At 42.7% G+C, this 15,222-nt stretch overlaps 1 protein-coding gene across 2 annotated transcripts in view; it reads left to right on the forward strand.

Annotated features, from left to right (window-relative positions):
- The window catches only part of INTS4 (integrator complex subunit 4), a 94,724-nt gene that overhangs the window by 38,276 nt on the left and 41,226 nt on the right, over nucleotides 1–15,222 (forward strand). The window contains exons 8-10 of one of the 2 annotated variants that reach the window (XM_056114763.1): nucleotides 1,453–1,573; nucleotides 8,722–8,793; nucleotides 11,488–11,662. In XM_056114763.1, the coding sequence (XP_055970738.1) occupies nucleotides 1,453–1,573; nucleotides 8,722–8,793; nucleotides 11,488–11,662 (368 nt within the window). The remainder of the gene's footprint in view (nucleotides 1–1,452; nucleotides 1,574–8,721; nucleotides 8,794–11,487; nucleotides 11,663–15,222) is intronic. The other variant, XM_056114764.1, reaches the window with a different exon arrangement.

Genomic DNA, 15,222 nt, shown 5'->3' on the forward strand with positions numbered 1-15,222 from the left:
CTTTCCTCTAGAATGCCCGGCTGGCCTCTAAGCTATGGAGTAATCCTCCTGGTGCTGATCTCAGCTATTCTTGGGTATTAATCTCATATTTTGTTACTTTATATCCCCCAGATGAATGCAATCTTTCTATGTCTATCCCTCTCTTTCTGACTCATTTCGCTTAGCATGATACTTTCCATGTTGTACCACTTGTATGTAAATTTCATGACTTCATCTTTTCTAACAGCTACATAGTACTCCATTGTGTAGATGTACCAAAGTTTCTTTAACCAGTCATCTGTTCTTGGGCATTCAGGTTTCTTCCAGTTTCTGGCTATTGTAAAGAGTGCTGCAATGAACAAACAAGTGCAGATGTCACTTCGACTATACATTTTTGCCTCTCTGGGATATATTCCCAGGAATGGTATTGCTGGGTCAAATGGGAGCTCAATTTCTAATTTTTGGAGAAGCGTCCTTACTGTTTTCCAGAAGGGCTGAACCAGTCGACATTCCCACCAACAGTGAAGGAGTGTCCCTTTCTCGCCACATCCGCGCCAGCATCGGTTGCTTTTGCTCTTTTGAATGTGGGCCAGTCTCTGAGGTGTGAGATGGTATCTCATTGTGGTTTTGATCTGCATCTCCCTGATGATTAATGATGTAGAGCATTTTCTCATGTGCTTTTTTGCCATTCGGATTTCTTCTTTGAGAAAGTTTCTGTTCATTTCATTGCCCCATTTTTGGATGGGGTTGGATGTTTTCTTCTTGTGGAGTTTAACCAGTATTTTGTATATCCTGGATATCAGGAAAAACAATTTTTGCCTCTTCACATCTGCCTGCTGAAATCACAACAACAGCAGCAACAACAACAACAACATCAACACACACACACACACACTAATTGGGAATAGCTTTTTTTTTTTTTTTTTTTTTTTGCTTTTTGGGTCACACCTGGCAATGCACAGAGGTTACTCCTGGCTCATGCACTCAGGAATTCCTCCTGGTGGTGCTCAGGGGACCATATGGGATGCTAGGAATCGAACCCGGTTTGGCCGTGTGCAAGGCAAACGCCCTACCCACTGTGCTATCGCCCCAGCCTCTGAAATAGCTTCTTTTAATAACCAGATTGATTTGTTTCTTGAGTCTCACTACACTGACAGTGATGCGATTATAGGAGAGAATAAACTTACATGAAATACTCTGGTTGTTTACTGTTGGTATCTTCCTGGAGCTTTCCAGCTTTGGTAAATTAAGAATTTTTATTCAAGACACTGAAATCTTGTCTGGAACAAAAGATATAGGCTCATACTCGCAGAGCTGTGGGAGAAATGAGAAATACAAATTCTCATTCTTGGTTTTTGATTATTCAGTGATCTTTTCTATTTGTGCCAGTATGCACTGATCTTTCTTAATTTCTTGAAATTATAGCTTTTGGCTCATGTTTCATTACTTGTGGTTTCTTGTCTTTTAATTTAGCATTGTCCCAATTCCTTCATCTAATGAAGAAATTCGCCTAGTCGATGATGCATTTGGAAAAATTTGTCACATGGTCAGTGATGGCTCCTGGGTGGTCCGCGTCCAAGCTGCAAAGCTTTTGGTAAGTTGTGTTGTTTGATGAGCGTGTAGGACTTTGCTTGCTAGAGTGATCTTTTGGAGATAGAAAGAGAAAGGCAGGTGTTAGCAACTAGCAGACACCCTGCTTAGTTTAGAAAGAAATGACTTACTGTTGTGTGGGGAAGTGGCTTTTTAGAACTAGAAAGAATTCTTTCTGTGTTTTTGTGCCCCAACTTGCAGTGCTCAGGAACTACTAGCCCTTTCGCTTCGGGACCCCTGCCCGTACTGCTTGTGGAACCACAGTTCTCTGGTTCAGTGACCTTATATTGGGTATTGAACCCAGGTCTCTTGAATGCAAAGCCTCTGCTCATTCCGTTGAGCCACCTGTCCAGCCCCAAATTAGAAGAATTTAATATATAATCCTAAGTAATATTGTTTGCCTATGGGATAGACAAGGCATAGAGAAAAAGACCGTGAATAATAAAGTGGGTGCAACTATTTACTAAATGCCTCTAAAGGCCTAGATACTATTCTAGGAATCCATTGCTGTTTTCTTTTTTACTTTTCACAGTTATCTAGCAGTGCATGCCATTACTCAGATTTTTAGTTGCTGAGGATGTGAGGATATTGTAGATCGGGATTCAGACCCAAAACTCCTGGCTTGTAACCTTATACTTAACCGTAGACACTGTTATGCCTCATATACTTAACCGTAGACACTGTTATGCCTCATATTACATTTGTAAATTTAAAAATTTAATTGTTATTGCTTTTTTGGTTTTTTGGGGGGACCACACCTGGTGGGGTGCAGGGACTGTTTCTGGCTCAGTACTTGGGAGTCACTCATGCTGGTACTCAAGAGACTGTGTGTGGCTGGGGATCAAGCTTTGGCCTACATTCAGATCCTGCATGAGTGTTGTTTAATACTCAGCATTACCTTATATTGTATTTTCTTGGACATATTCATTTTATTCTCAGTATCTTCATCTGTTATGTGGTTTATGTCTTTCTTAATAGCTTTCATGCATATGGTTTTTAGGATGCTCAAATGAAATGTCATCCATGAAAATGTTAAGAGAGTGTAAAGTTCAGGCTGTAGCGATAGTACAGTGGGTAGAGTGCTTGCCTTGCATCTGAGTTCAGTTCCCAAGATCTCATATGGTCCCCCGACAACAGCCAGGAGTGATCCCCTGAGTACAGAATCAGGCGTCACCTCTGAGCATCGCTTGGTGTGACCCAAAATGCAAAAAAAAAAAAAAAAGCCAGTATAAAGTTCTATATTGTATAGAGTGGTGGGGAAGCTGTAGTATACAAGTATATGTATGAATCTAAAAATTACATGAATGTTACTGTAAAAGGTGCCAGAGGGATAGTATAAGCATTAAGGCACTTGATTTGCATGTGACTGACAAGATTCAGTCCTTGTCACCACATGTGGTTCCCTGAGCACCTCTATGAGTGATCATTGAGACAGAGCCAGGAGTAAGCCCTGAGCACCTCAGTATATGGCCCCCAAACAAAACAAAGTCACAGTGAGAAAGTCTGAGTTTGTTTTGGGATATACACTCCTCCCCACCACCAGCCTCCCGGCCTCCAGTTCTCTCAGTCTTGGTGAGATGGTGGCTGAGACCTTTGACCAGGACTATGATGGTCACAGAGCTGGGTATAGACCATGTCTTAGAACCTGTCCTTTGACTACAAAGATCTGTGTGAAGCAGTTCCACAAAATAATGAGGAACTTAGAAGATTTCAGTCCTTTCTGTTTAGAGATTAAATTGCTGATCCATAAAGTTAGCATTTATTCAGAGCCAGTTGTTATTGATTTTATTCTGAATATGTGTTTTTATTTGTTTATTGCCCATGGTCTTGCTTTGATTGTATCATGGTAGGCCTCATGGTCACATCATTTGTAAGTCAGTGCTACTGATACTTCCTATCTCTGATACGAGCAGTAGCATGACCATCAGCCTTGCAGGAAGGGTTGCTGCTCGGTGCCCTGCTCAAAATCAAAGAAGTTATAAAATTGAGAGGTGGTTACTAGTCTTTTTCATTAAGTAGCACTGGCCTCCTGGTGTTCATCGATTTGCTTGAGCAGGCACCAGTAACGTTTCCATTGTGAGACTTTTTATTACTGTTTTTGGCATATTGAATACGTCATGGTTAGCTTGCCAGGCTTTGCCGTTTCGGCGGGATACTCTTGGTAGCTTGTGGGGCTCTCCGAGCGGGGTGGAGGAATTGAACCCTGGTCAGCCACGTGCAAGGTAAATGCCCTGCCCGCTATGCTATCACTCCAGCCCTTTCATTAAGTAATAGGAAATAATTTAGTGGCAGGAACTATTCATTAAATTGACATATGTAAGACCAGAAATACACTATGGACCTTGCCAGCTTGTCAACAACAACAAACACTGTCCTCCCGTTGGTCTTCGATTTGCTCGAGCGGGCCCAGTAATGTCTCCATTGGAGACTTTGTTGTTACTGTGTCTCGCCTTGCCAGCTTATCCTTGCTTTATTAGACTAATGAAACAACTTCAAACATGGTAAGTTTTGCTTGGTTGTGTGTGCGAGTAAGGTGGGACCTGCTGTACTCTCTCTCCCTCCTCATTTCTTAACGATTTAATAGCTTTTTTTAAAAAAAAAGTTTGGTTTTGCGATTCTAAGTGCAGCCTGTGTCTTCAGGAACTGATAGGCTGCTGGGTCAGTTAATATTCTGGTCCTCTTGTCATTCTGTCACAGATATGTGTTGGGGACTGTGCAGGGGTCAGACTGGGCTTCACAAGTGCAACACAAGCACTCCAGCCCTTTAAGGAGCACCCAGCCCTACGCGTTATCACAGGGACTGTGCTGCTTCTCAGAGACCTTCCACAGCCAGCCTGGCCAGTGGTGGATTGTGGTTCTGAGGGTGCCCTGATGTCCTGCTGCTTGGACCTAGGGGTTCTCATGGGCCTCTAGGGCCACACACAGAGGTGCTTAGGGGCAAAGTGCTACTGGATCTGGAAACCAGGTTGGCACATGATTCTGCCCCACTTTGTTATTTTTCCGGAGCATTGGTGTGTTGTAGGGTCCATGGTATTTGTAGATTTTTAAGTCGCAAGTTTCAGCCATTCTTAGATAATACTGAAAATGTGTCACAAATGATAAGTACTGTTTAGGCCTGAGTATAATAGTAACCCTCTGAGATGATGTGTCTCAGAGAATTCTTCTGAAGACAGTGGAGCAGAAAATTAGACTTTGGATTGGAGCAGTTTACTGTGAATTTATTAAAATTTTAAATTTTTGTAGGAAAAAAATTCATTTCCCTTAAAAAACTAATTTCAGGGGCCAGAGAGATAATATAAAAGATAGGCTTTTGACTGGCATTCAGCTGAGCAGTGTTCAGTCCCTGGGTCTCTTTGAGCATCACCTGAATGATCCCAGAGCGAGTAGAACCAGGCCTGGCCACCCCCAACAACAACAACAAAAAGAGCTAATTTGAATGCTAAATCTAAAAAGAAAGGGAGCTCTAAAACAATGTTTATTTCTTATGAAGTTTGTTTTCTTATAAAGTTTATATTTTGGATTTTTAAATGTAAGATTTGATATTGGCCCAAGTTTATGTAAAAAAATACCACTGTTCTATATCTGTACCATATCAAAGTGGTACCATGTCAGAGTGCTTTTGAAACTGGTCATGTCATAACAGTACATCTACTCTCCTAAAGATGTAGAAGAGATAAAACTTTAGCAAGAAAATAGGTCCTCGCATTCAAAAACACAACCAGTGCTGGCACGGATGCAGGGAGAAAGAGACTCATTCATCATTGGTGGGAATTCCAACTGTTCCAGACATTTTGGAAAATAATATGGACATTCCTCAAAAAACTAGAAATTGAGCTTCCATCTGACCTAACAATACCAACCCTGGGAATATACCTTAGAGGCCCTAAAACATAATGTACAAAAGTTATCCGCATTCCTATGTTCACTGTAAAACAGTTCACAATAACCAGAATCTGGAAACAACCTAAGTGCCTGAGAACATATGACTGGATAAAGAAACTATGATACATCTTCACAGTGGAATAGTACACAGCTGTTAGGTAAAAGTGAAATTCACACACGAATGAATGAACAATGGAGAGTGTCATGTTGAATGAAATGAGTCAGAGGATGAAAGACAGAATAATCACACTAATTTGTGGAATATAAAAAATATACATAGGAAGAGACAAATACCCAAAGACAATAGAAATTATGGCCAGGAGGACTGGTCCTTGGTAGGAAATTTGCCACAACTGAAACGAGGTGTGGAAGTGCAGTTAGGACAGAGACGGGACCACTATGACAATGGTAGTTGGAAATGATGACTCTGAACAAGAACTGGGTGCTGAAAGCAGGTAAAGGGATATGCATGACACCCTTTAGTTACAGTACTGTAAACCACAGAGCTTAATTAAAAGAAGGGAGAGGGGATGTGGGGATGTCTGCTATTAAGGCAGGCTGCGAGGTGGGGGAAATGTGTACTGGTGAAGGGATGTGTGTTGGAACATTGTGTGACTAAAACTCAACCATGAACAGCTTTGTAACTCTATCTCTTGGTGACTCAAGTAAGTGATTTTTTTTTTTAAATCCACTTTATTAAATGATAAGGAAAAAGAAAAGATGCCTCCAAAGAATATATAACTCAATGGTTGGAGTGAAGGTGACTGTCTAAGCAGCTGTGTATTTATTCAGTGGGTCTGAAAGGCCACACTAGTGTTGTCTCTTCATGTCTAGGACTTGCTCCTTCAGCCTCCTAGCAGGAGTCTCTGCTCTCATTGACTCCATCCAGGTGAATGACACCTGAGAAGGTGATCATTATGGTGTATACATCTACTTTTCTTCCATATTAGCAGTGGTCTTCAATTTCTCACTTAAAACATGATGATAATATACCTAGTTCATGAGGTTATTAGGAGTAGTCAGTGGTTTTTTGTGTGTGTGCGTGCTCTTTTTTAAAAATTTATTTATTTATTGAATCACTGTGGGAAAAGTTACAAAACTTTCAGGTTTAAGTCTCGGTCATGCAATCATCAAACACATTTCCCTTCACCAGTACTTATTTTTTACCACCAAGAACCTCAACATACCCTCCCTCCCAACCCTTCCAATGCCTGCGAGGCAGATGAATTCTAGTTAACACTCTATCTACTTTGATTAGAAGGAGTAGTCAGTTTTAACTGCATAATTTAACTATTTTGTTAATTGTTGAACTCATATTTAATAGAGACTATTTAGTTATATAGGAGACAAACTCCTTCCTATGAGAGATCAGGCCGTGTATGGCCTACGTGGAGCCTGCCTGTCTGTGCTGTCCAGTTCCCCGAACATGCCTCTCCTTGCCCCTCCCCTTGCTGGTGCTTCAAATTCCCAAGCACTCCTTGTAAACGTGGATTGTACCATTTGTACTCTCAGTGCAGGTAGCACCTTACTTTTTCCCTTTTTTCTTACTAGCCTGTGATGGTCATATGGGTATGGAATTGATGTCTCTCACATTTGGTATTTGTTCTTGCTTCTGATAATTGTGGCAAGTAATTGCTAAGTAAATACCTGTCTCATTGGATGAACAAACACATGAATGCAAAGAGCAGGAAAAAAGGATTGGAGGAGATTTTACTGAAACTCTTGGCATGTGCACCCTCCCCCCTTACTAAACTAGGCAGTCGCCTCAAGGCCAGTCATAGGGTCGTGGCTGTGTTTTGTCTTTTTAAAGAAAGAAGGTTGAGTTTTTCCTTCCTTCCTTCCTTCCTTCCTTCCTTCCTTCCTTCCTTCCTTCCTTCCTCCCTCCCTCCCTCCCTCCCTCCCTCCCTCCCTCTGTCCCCCCTCCCTCCCTCTTTTCTTTTTTTTTTTTTGTCAAATAGGTTTTTTTTTATATAATTTATTTATTTATTGAATCACTGTGGGAAAAGTTACAGAGCTTTCAGGTTTAGGTCTCAGTCATGTAAATATCAAACACATTTCCCTTTACCAATACTTATTTTTTACCGCAAACCCCAATAGAACCCCACCTCCCACCCTTCCCAATTCCTGTGAGGCAGATGAGTTCTAGTTAACACTCTATCTACTTTGACTAGATTCATTGTTTCGATAAAAGATGCACCATTATTATTTAGAGTTTACGACACCCCCCCCCCCCCCCCCCAAATCAGACATGCTGAAAAATCGTTGTGAAAGGATTTGCTTTCTACAGCTGGGTTTAAGAATTAAATGATGTCGCGCGGCCGCGATAGAGGCCGCGTGGTTTTGGATTTCTGCTATTTTACTTATTAACCCTGGAAGTATTTCTATTAAAAGTTAGATAGTTAAGAGATAGGTTTCTGTGCTCTGGAGTCGTGGCCATGCCGGAGAGCCCCCTCCCTCTTTTCTGTGGGGTTTTGTTTTGTACCTTTTTTGTGGGGGGGGGTTTGGGCCACACGCAGCTATGCTCAGGGCTCACTGCTGATGCGACTCTGGGGGCTATCTGTGTGCAAGGCCAGCGCTAGTGCCTGCTGATAGACCTCTCTACCCTCTCTACCCTCTCTAGCCCCAAGGAGGCCATCTGCCAGTGGGCACTGAGTGGTGGGGTGTTTTTTTTTTTTTTCCTGAAAAGTGAAAAATAGACCAAGCAAGTTTGGGAACTTTTGGGTTAAGGGAAAGGGTTCTGGGGCCAGAGCGATAGTACAGTGGGTAGGTGTTTGCCTTGCACACAATCGACCCTGGTTCAATCCCCAGCATCCCATTTGGTCCCAAGCACCGCCAAGAGTAACCCCTGAGCATTGCTGGGTGTGGACCCCCCCAAAAAAAAGGAAGGGGAAAAGGTTCTGTTGCCTGGGTTAGTGTCCTAGCACCATGGTGAATGGCTTTGTGTAGCTGAATGACACTTCATCCCTCATGTAACATCATTTTCCTGCATATGAAATGGGTGTAATAATGTTCCTTACCATTTGAAGGATTGTATTCAGTCTAATTATCCTGGGATTGCACCGAGGGTTACCTGAACTAACATGTATAAAGCACATGGGGTAATTCAAGGGACTAACTTTCTAGAGACTGTGATGGCTGCTGCTGTTTCTTAATTTCCTGATTCGAATCCAGAGGCATCTGTCTTTCCTAGCAAGAGGAGCATCTTTATCGTCTCAGTTGACTTGCAGACTTTGAGTTGAAGGTGATTTGTTGTGGGTTCTTTCTTTTCAGGGCTCCATGGAGCAAGTCAGTTCTCACTTCCTGGAGCAGACGTTGGACAAGAAGCTGATGTCAGACCTGAGAGTAACTTTGATTTTTTTGTCACTTAAACTGGGTTTTTATAAGGACATTCATGTAGCCATTTTCCAGGTTTTGTTGATTTATTTAATTCTGCAGTCTGGGTATTTGTTAACTTTGTGTACGAGGATAGATGATTTTAGATTATCAGCACCAGGAACCAGACAATGTTACTTTACTAAGGCTTTGTTTTGTTTTTTCTTTCAGCATGCTCAGAGGTTACTCTTGGCACTGTGCTCAGGAATCATTCCCAGCAAGGCTCAGGGCATCATCCCTGGCATCCCATATCTTTCTCTAAGCACTTCCAGGAGTAACCCCTGAGCATCGCCACGTGTGACTTCTCAAACCAAAAATATAAATACAAAATAAAACCATTCACTTGATACTGTGCTCCAGCCCTGAGTTACAGGTCTTCTGATAAATAGAAAGTAAAGGGCGGGTTGGTGTGATCATACAGCGGGTAGGGTGTTTGCCTTGCACGCAGCTTACCCAGTACCATGGATGGTCCCCGAGCCCACAGGTAGTGATCCCTGAGCACCCACTGGTGTGGCCCAAAAACTAAAAGTAAGGGAGAAAATAGAATAAAAAGGAATACACTCAGCCCTTATCAACACTTCTCTAACAGTGTCAGTCATTTTCATATCTATCCCTCTAGCCTTTTTTTCAATTGTGGTATAGTCATAGTTTCAATCTATTTGGTTTTGGTTTGGGGTGTTTTTTCTTATATTTTGCCTTTTTGGGTCACAGCCAGTGATACTCAGGAGTTACTCCTGGCTCTGCAGTCTTCATTACTTCAGGTGTTTCTCAGGACTATATAGGATGCCGGGTATCAAACCTGGGTTGGCTGCGTGCCCTATGTGCTATACTATGGTTCTGGCCCCAATCAATCTATTTCGTTTTGGTATACAATTACCGCATTTTCACCACCAGCAAATTGCCCAAGACCCTCTGCCACGATCATTATGCCAGTTCTAGTCCACATCCCTCTCCCCCCACTACATGCTAATCTCAGTTCTGTAATTCAAGACTGAAGGTTTGTCATCATTCAATACTGCTTATGCCTTTGTTTTGTTTCTCTATCACCTTACAGAAGTGAAAGTATGAAAGTGTCTGCTATTTGCCCTCCCGCGGCCTTGTTTTACTTAACATGATGCCTTTCAGTTCCATCCAGGTTACTGCACACTATAAGGTTCATATTTTCTTATAGCTGCACCATAGAATTCTATTATTTCATTGTATATATTTGCTACAGGTTTATCCATTCATCTGTCTTTGGATATTGAGTTGTTTCTAAATCCAAGCTATTGATAGTTCAAATTAATGACTTTTGTTCTTGAGGTAGATTCATGCAGCAGACTTGTGTAGTTTTGGGTTTTTTTGTTTGTTTGTTTGTTTGTTTTGTGTTTTTTTTGTTTGTTTTTTGTTTTGGTTCTACCTAACTGTGCTCAGGACTTATTCCTGACTGTGTGTTCCTGGATCACTCCTGGCAATGCTCAGTGAACCACATGTAGTGCTGGGGGTAAAACTAGGGTTGACTGTGTGCAGGGCCAGCAACTTATCTTAGATATACAGCAGTATTATCTCTCCAGTCCTTAATGCGTATTATAATTATTGTCTCATTGTTTGACTATGATTTTTTAGTCTTCTGGGGTCAGATACCAGATATTCACATGTAAAACATTTTGAATGATCTGTCTCTGGCCTATGTGTGTACTTTTTCAGTCCCTTTTTATACATTTAGTTTCCCCTGACTTTCCCAGGATTGTCACTCTAAAAGCATTGTCTTCAGGTATAGTAGGTCTTTCCGGTTATTCTCTAAACTGAAGTGTTGAAGTGTAGGGGTCGTTGAGGAATTGACCGTTCTGATTCATAAAACAGTATCGTTTTCTTAGGTTGATTTAAGTATTTGGCATCTGGTTGAAGGTGTGTTAAAGAACATGGTTTGATGAGTGAGGTGTAGGTCATTGAAGGGTTTTTATTTTTATTTATTTATTTATTTATTTTTTATTAGTGAAACACCATGAAGTACAGTTGTAGACTTACAAGTTGTTGTGCTTAGATTTCAGTTATACAATGATCGAGTGCCCATCCCACCACCAGTGCCCATTCTCCATTGAAAGGTTTTTAAGACCTGACTCACGTTCTTATCAGCTCAGATGCTGTTTCATCTGCACACGTTAGATGATCAGCCGTTGATTGTGGCATCATACTAGAGAATTATCAAGCAGGATGTCAGTTCATATATTGGCAAGTGCACTAGATACTGACCTTAATTGACTAGCCCTGACCCCTTAGGCAGTCTGTGTAGAAAACGAACTTGCCAGAAAGTAGTTTCTCCATAACCCTGCTGCTCAGGTGGAGTGTTCCCTAGCGGAGACTGACTTCTAACTGGGTCTGACAGGGGTTTTTCCTTAGCCTGGGAATTACCTATCAGGGATGGTGCTCTCCTGTCTCCTTTCCCAATGTGGCCTCCGCAAACATAACACTCATCTGCTCAACACAGCTTGCTCTGCTAGTCCTCTCTCTGCCTGATGGACATCGGAGTCCCCTCTTGAAGTGAGTGTATGTCCCTTTGCTTGGGTTCAAGGAGTTTGTTAAGCGTGACTCTCAAAACAGCCTTACTGTCTCCCTTCCTGGACTCCCGAGCTCACTTCTGTGTTCCCTTGAGAATCCTCTTGTCACTGTGACTGTTTCCTGCAGAGGAAGCGGACAGCCCATGAGCGCGCCAAGGAGCTTTATAGTTCAGGGGAGTTTTCCAGTGGCCGGAAATGGGGAGATGATGCACCCAAGGAAGAAATTGACACGGGGGCTGTGAACTTGATTGAGTCTGGAGCCTGCGGAGCTTTTGTTCATGGACTGGAAGATGAGATGTACGGTGAGTGTGACTGCCTGGTGACAGCCGTGCCACTACTGGGAGGGGGTGTAGTGAGTGGAAGAGTGACCACATGGGTGCCAGGCATCGTTTCATACCTCAGTTGGGCTTATGGTCATTCTCTGCTGCCTGCTCTTTCCATTTAGTACAGAAAAGGCTGAGCTATGATTTATTGGTTATATGCAAGAAAGTAGGGTTCAGTCAATCTGGATTCATATTCCAGCATTTTTATAAAACAAAGCCAATAGAGTTTCTAAGTCGTAAGAATTAAATCATGCATTTACCTAAAACAACCCTTTAGTGTAAGCACCTAATTGTTTGTAGTAAAAATTGATATTGCTGATCCTGATTATTTGTTAATAGTCACCCTAGTAAGAGACACAGGACTACACCCAGGGTTACCAGGTGTCTTTGTAGAACTAAAACCCAGAAGACTGACTCTGATTTTGCTTCACAGGCTATCATGCCTGCAACCTCACAAATCTAAGATCCCATTTTCTGTTTTTAAAATTCTTTGTTTTGGGGCCACACCTAGTGATGCTCAAGGAGTTACTTCTGTTGTACACTCAAGAATTACTCCTGGTAGTGCTTGGAGGACTTTCTGGCTGCCAGGAATCGAACCTGGGTTAGCTGCATGCAAGGCACACACTCTACCCTCTGTATTATCTTTCTAGCCACCCATTTCCATTTTGAAAAGTGTTTTCTGAAACAGGACCATAGCTCCGTGGCAGAACACATGCTACATGTGTGAGCCCTGGATGCAGTCTGTAGCACTATCCATCGTAGGCATGATGCCCAGCACCATCATACTCCAGCGAAAGGAGGGGGACTTTCTCTGAATGGCCAGCATTAGTAGAGGGTGAGGGCACAGAACTGGCCTGTGTATACCCCTGCTTCTACTCTGACCTACCTCTGGCTCTGTGCTAAGGGTCACATCTGGTGGGGTTTTGGGGACCATATAGTGCCAGAGAAAGAACAGGAGTCAGCTATGTGCCAAGAAGTTGCCTTAGAACTGTATTATTTCTCCAACCCTTTGATAAATGTTTCCCCTAGTCTTCTTTTCTTTCGGTAGGTTTGTGGGGATGTGCGTGGTGTTACAGACTCATCTGGTAGAGCTGAGGGGCTATTCCTGGCTCTATGCGCAGGAGTGATTCATGGCAGTGCTCAAGGAATCTTATGTAGTGTTAGGGATTCAAACAAGGCTTGCAGACTCTGTAACTGCCTACAAGGCATTTGCCTCCTATACTGTCTCTCAGGCCCCCTTTACCCAATCTCTGAATGATGATAATTCTTGTTTTTCTGCTTGCATGGTTCTGTTGAGAAGGCTTCTGTCATGCAAAATTTTTTGTTCTATAAATGATGCCTTATCTTTTCTCTAGCTGCTTTGAAGGTTTTCCCTTTGTCTCCTGATTTTTTGTTTGTTGTTTTGGGGGCCACACCCATCAGTGCTCAGGGTTTACTTCTGGTGGGGTTCAGTGGTGCCTAGGATCAAACTCTGGCAGGCTCTGTGCAAGGCACACACTGACCTGCTGTACTGTTCTCTCCAGCCCCCTTGTTGCCTGTTTTAAATGAGTTAATTGTGTGTGTGTGTGTTTGTTTTCTCTTGTTCGTTCTGTTTGGGGGCAATATTTGCTGGTCAGCGCCTAGGGAAAAATCCTGGCTTGGCGTTGGAGGACCATGAGATTCCAGGGTGGAGCCTGGACCTCCTGCTGCAGAGGTCCTGGTCCCCTGGTCCCCTGTGCCCAGCAAGTGGTGCTCTCCCTGGCCGTGTGGTGTGTCTCACGTATCTCCATGTTTCTTTTGCCTACGGTTTCTGAATCTGATTGGTTCTATGGGAGGCATCGTTGGAAAATCTTCGACCATTATCCTTTTTGTTTCTTTTTTTTTGTTTTTTCTTTTTGGGTCATACCTGGCGATGCTCAGGGGTTACTCCTGGTTCTGCTCTCAGAAATTACCCCTGGCAGTGCTCAGGGGACCATATAGGATGCTGGGAATCAAACCTGGATCGGCTGCGTGTAAGGCAGCCCTACCCATTGTGCTGTTGCACCAGCCCCCAACCATTATCCTTTAATACACATTTAATCTCATGTTCTTTTTTTTTTTCCTTTTTTTTTCTTTTTGGGTCACACGCAACCAATGCTCAGGGGTTACTCCTGGCTCTGCACTCAGGAATCACTCCTGGCTGTGCTTGGGGGAACCATATGGGATGCTGGGAATTGAACCCGGGTCGGCTGCCTGCAAGTCAAACGCCCTACCCACTGTGCTATTGCTCCAGCCCCGGATCTCATGTTCTTTCAATTACTCCAGTGTAGTATTATAGTATACTAGACTGTTGGCATTGTCTAATACTATAACAGCTCACAAGACATTCCTTGTTTTTTTTTCTTTTTGGGTCACACCCGGCGGTGCACAGGGGTTACTCCTGGCTCTGCACTAAGTAATTACTCCTGGCGGTGCTCAGGGGACCATATGGGATGCTGGGAATCGAACCTGGGTCAGCTGCCTGCAAGGCAAACACCCTACCCGCTGTGCTGTTGCTCCAGCCCCTGATCTCATGTTCTTTTAATTACTCCAGTGTAGTATTATAGTATATTAGACTGTTGGCATTGTCTAATACTATAACAGCTCATAAGACATTCCTTACTGTTGGCATTGTGTAATACTATAACAGCTCACAAGACATTCCTTGTATTCCCGCCCCCCCCTTTTTTTTTCTTTCTTTGCATCTATTGGGATTAATCTTTTGCTTTGCCTTCTAATTCTCTAATCTTCCTTTGGTCCACTCTAATCTGCTGTTTATTCCATTCCGTGTGTTTTCATTTCAGACACTGTACTTTTCCTCTTTGGAAGTTTTAATTAGGATTGGAATCTTCAGCATTTTCCACATCTTTCCATAATTTAGCTATGAAAGCACATTTACAGTAATTGTATTAATGTCATTGTCTGCTGTGTCAGTGTGGTTTCTGATTTGGTTTTTATTATTATTTTTTTTAATGGGGTGTGGGTGGTGTTTGGGCCACACTCAGCAGTACTCAATGCTTATTCCTGGCTCTGTGATCAGGGATCACTCCTGGTGGTGCTTGGGGGACTATATGTGGTGTTGAGGATCCAATCCCAGTCATTTGTGTGAAGGGAAACTATTGTACTCAGTGTACTGTTGCTCTGCCCCCTGGATTGATGTTTAGCCTTATTATGGATTATCTATTCTTGCTTCTATGCTTGCTTGGTATGGTAATTTTTGATAAGATATCAAATGTACATTTCACTTTGTTGAATATGGAACATTATCATACTCATAAATTTCTTGAATTTTCCTCAGGAAAGCAGTCAGTTCATGTCATACTTTGATCTTAGGCAGTACCCAAACAACATTCATGCAGGACCTTATTTATTCATATTTACTGTTGTGGTACCCACTCACTGTCAGGGTCCCCAGAGCCACACCTGCAGTCTCATGGGGGGCATGGTGGTGTCCGGGATTGAATTCAGGTGTCCACACATGTGAGGCTTGTCCTCAACTGTGTGCATCATCTCCCAACTCTTGGACTCAGTATTCTTGGCCA

Source organism: Sorex fumeus, unplaced genomic scaffold (genome assembly GCF_029834395.1).
Source record: "Sorex fumeus unplaced genomic scaffold, SorFum_2.1 ptg000026l, whole genome shotgun sequence".
In the NCBI taxonomy this organism is placed as follows: domain Eukaryota; kingdom Metazoa; phylum Chordata; class Mammalia; order Eulipotyphla; family Soricidae; genus Sorex; species Sorex fumeus.